The sequence below is a fragment of the Lathyrus oleraceus genome, chromosome 5 (genome assembly GCF_024323335.1).
Source record: "Lathyrus oleraceus cultivar Zhongwan6 chromosome 5, CAAS_Psat_ZW6_1.0, whole genome shotgun sequence".
NCBI lineage: Eukaryota > Viridiplantae > Streptophyta > Magnoliopsida > Fabales > Fabaceae > Lathyrus > Lathyrus oleraceus.
Genome location: NC_066583.1, coordinates 154406767 through 154410392, shown reverse-complemented (window position 1 = coordinate 154410392; position 3626 = coordinate 154406767). Strand labels below are relative to the sequence as shown.

Genomic DNA, 3626 nt, shown 5'->3' with positions numbered 1-3626 from the left:
CCTGTTATCTTTGGTTTAACCATTTGTGCTTGGCTTATTCACTTTAATGTCAACATGGTCACACCTTGAACCTTTGGAATCCTGCTTTGCCAATTAACTTCCATCATGCTGCATTTGCCCTGCTATACCAACCTGCTGCAACGCCTAACCTGCACAGACCAAAGTCATGACCAACATAAAATCCAAGCCATAAAGTAAAGCCATTCATCTACCACAATGTCATATAGCGCTGATGGAACAAGATTGTTTTCGTGTGGCTCAAATAAAGAAGGGGGGTCATTTCTAGTTGAATGGAATGAAAGTGAAGGAGTTGTGAAGCGTACATACCATGGTCTTGGGAAAAGATCTGTAGGTGTTGTGCAATTTGATACCACTAAGAATAGGTTCTTAGCTGCTGGTAACACATCAAACTTGGGAGCAGCTAATACACCACAAGATTATAATGCATACACATCATATGCAAACTCTTCTAATCCATATGGCTATGGCAGCAGTACAGGATCCTCAAACTAATAAATATGTAGATCAACGACCATCCGACGGGTCTGTTCCACCAAAAATTCCTCCTGAATTCCTGACCTTGGTTCACTCTGCATTAGAAGATTCGCATTCAGCCACTAGACTCTCTAACTCCAAACCGCCTTTCACGTTCTCGCCTGACATCTGTATTGTCAATTTTTATTCTCAAAACGGCCGCCTTGGTTTTCATCAGGACAAGGCTGAAAGTAAACCGAGTCTCTCTGCAGGGTTGCCCGTGGTGTCATTCTCTATTGGAAATTCTGCAGAGTTTTTGTATGGTGGAGGAAGGGATGTTGACAAAGCAAACAAAGTTGTTTTGGAATCTGGGGATGTTTTGATCTTTAGTGGCAAAGCTAGAAATGTCTTTCACGCCGTTAGTGCTATTAAGCCAGACAGTGCCCCTATCAGCTTGATTACAGAAACTAATCTCCGGAATCCTGGACGATTGAATCTTACTTTCATGGCAGTATTAAGTTAAAATGCCTCTGTTTTTTCACCATCAGATTAGTCTGATGCCTATTTCGCCTGTTTCCTGGGGCAGGGCTTGTAATGTAATGCTATGACATGCTGATTTTGTATCCGTTTTGGGTTCTCTGTCTGCATAATCTCTCAGTTGTTTCAAAAGCTAGAAATGCATTTTCAGATTAATGTTGGATTGTGCTGCAAAAGCTTACTTTCCTTGCACTTCTCTTGGAAGGCCCTAGGAAATCCAGTATCCTATGTCTTTTCCAGTTACTTAAAGAACCATAATGCAACCTGCAGCAAATCCTGCAATGACCAATCATCAGCCATGTGACAGAACCAAAACAATATACCAAGCCATGGAAATGCATGAATCCATTCCATATCCTATCACTAGAATTCTGCATCAAATAAGTCATCACATAAGAAAGAAGAAAACGAAAATAGGTGATAATTCCAAGAAAGAAACAGACAGGAAGTAAAAAAAGGTAGACAACCACCTTATATGCTTTCTTTGCAACTGAATATGAGCACTTGAATTTTGCAAATATTCTTGCTGCAGCCAATTTTATAGGCAAGGATGCTGCGGTTAAATTCGTAATGTTAAACAGCATCTCCAATGTAATACACGCAAAATCATCGGATATTTCACAAAAGCATCCGGCAGCAAACAATGATGACTTTCCCTGTTGAATATAGACTTCAAGGAAGTGATGGTTGCTTCAAATGGTCATGGGATCATCATGATATTCTGTCTGTTTCGCCTGAGTATAATTCAAGCCACAAGTGCTCAACTAGTGCGAGGCTGCGATCTATTGCCCCTTACAGTGGTCGGAAGGAGACTGCTGTTTATGCTACGGATGTGAAAACTGGAATTGTGATTCGCTGCAAGGTCTTCATTGACAGCATATCCAGAATCCGGATATTTCATAATTCTATTAAGCTTGATTTAGACGGGCTTGCTACATTGCACGTCCGCGCCTTCGACAATGAAGAAAATGTATTTTCCTCATTAGCTGGTTTACAGTTCATGTGGAGCCTTATGCCTGAAGCCAATGGACTACCTTATCGGCTTGTTAATGTTCCTATAAAGGATTCTCCCCTCGGTGATTGCGGGGGACTCTGTGGTGACTTAGACGTACAGATAAAACTTGAAGATGATGGTGTATTTTCAGATCTTTTTGTAGTAAAGGGAATTGAGAGTGACCATGAAATTGTGTCGGTGCATATGCTTGAGCCACAGTTACATAATTTGGCTGATGAGATTCTTCTCACTGTTGCTGAAGCTATGTCGCTTGATCCTCCCTCACCATTTTTTGTCCTTGTTGGTGCAGTCATTCCCTACACCCTTAAAGTTATCCGCGGAAATATTCCTCAAGCGGTTACTTTACCTTCACCACATCATCAGTGGTCTGCCTCAAATGCTTCGGTTGCTCAGGTTGGCTCGAAGACAGGATCAGCGTATGCATGGAACTTGGGGACGACAGCTATCATTGTTGAAGATACAAGGGTTTCTGGCCATGTGCAAGTTTCTTCACTAAATGTGGTCCTACCACCAAGCAGCAGCAACAGCCTGCAAAAAAACTAGTTGAAACAAACCATGGACAGTTAGAGGAACTGAGTTCACTGCTGCAGAAGATGGAAGAGCATCAGGAAAATGGCAGTGTAAGGTTTCGGCGCTCAAGCGGAATACCTTGGTCTTTACCTATCGAAACAGAAGCGGAATGGTGAAGTAAAAGTTGAAGTTAGCCGCCAACTTGTGTTAACATAACAACTTACCCTATGCTGAGTTGGAAGAACATTTCCACAGAGTTCATCCATGTGCACTACCAAAAACCAGTTATGGAAACAGTAGGCTAAACATGCCTTAATCTTGCATCATTAAGTCAAAGTTTGTTTAAGCTTTGAGCTGTGATGATGAGCCAAATCTAGGCATGCTTGCTGCAACAAAAGAAATGAAAAAAGACTTGTGAAACACTGAACCAAACCTATGTTACCAACATCACCACACGAAACTGAAACCTGCTCCAAGAATCACAACACCCTGCAACCAACATGTTCCAAACACCAAAGCCTGTGTCACATATAGTAGTTCAGGCATTAAGAGCCATCAATTCAAATATGAACAAAACTGACCCGACCTTTGTGACATTCCCACATGTTTTAGCTTTGAGTTCATGATGATGAAGAAAGCTCATAGAAAGTTGCAGCATGAGAAACGGTCCAATGCAGAAAAGCACAAGCCTACACCAAAGATGGTGCTTGAGTTTGGTCTTGGTCTCACACGAACAACATTTTGTCGTTAAGATTCCTGCAGCAGCCATGAAGCATCAGCAGCCTGCAAGCACATTGCCATGAATTTCCAATAGAAAGATGATCATGATGCACCATAATCCAAAACATGAGCTAATATCTAAGTTTACCTTGATCATAACCATTTTCGACCAATCCAACTGGTTTTAAACCTGCACACACCAGCACCATTCTCCATTGAGAACATATGTTGCTAACCCAAGCCAGCTGCCCTGTTTGTCTTGCCACCCCATGACTGTGCCACATTGTATACCAAACCTGCTGCAGGCCATGACCTTGCCCTGAGCCAATCTTGATTCGTGCTGCTACACACATCAAAACAACATCTTATT

General features: G+C 41.9%; 1 protein-coding gene across 1 annotated transcript; it reads left to right on the top strand.

Annotated features, from left to right (window-relative positions):
- Nucleotides 1–216: 216 nt before the first annotated feature.
- Nucleotides 217–997, top strand: LOC127079393 (uncharacterized). The gene is made up of 2 exons (XM_051019775.1): nucleotides 217–397; nucleotides 492–997. The coding sequence occupies exons 1-2, from the start codon at nucleotides 217–219 to the stop codon at nucleotides 995–997; spliced, it is 687 nt and encodes a 228-aa protein (XP_050875732.1).
- Nucleotides 998–3626: the final 2629 nt, after the last annotated feature.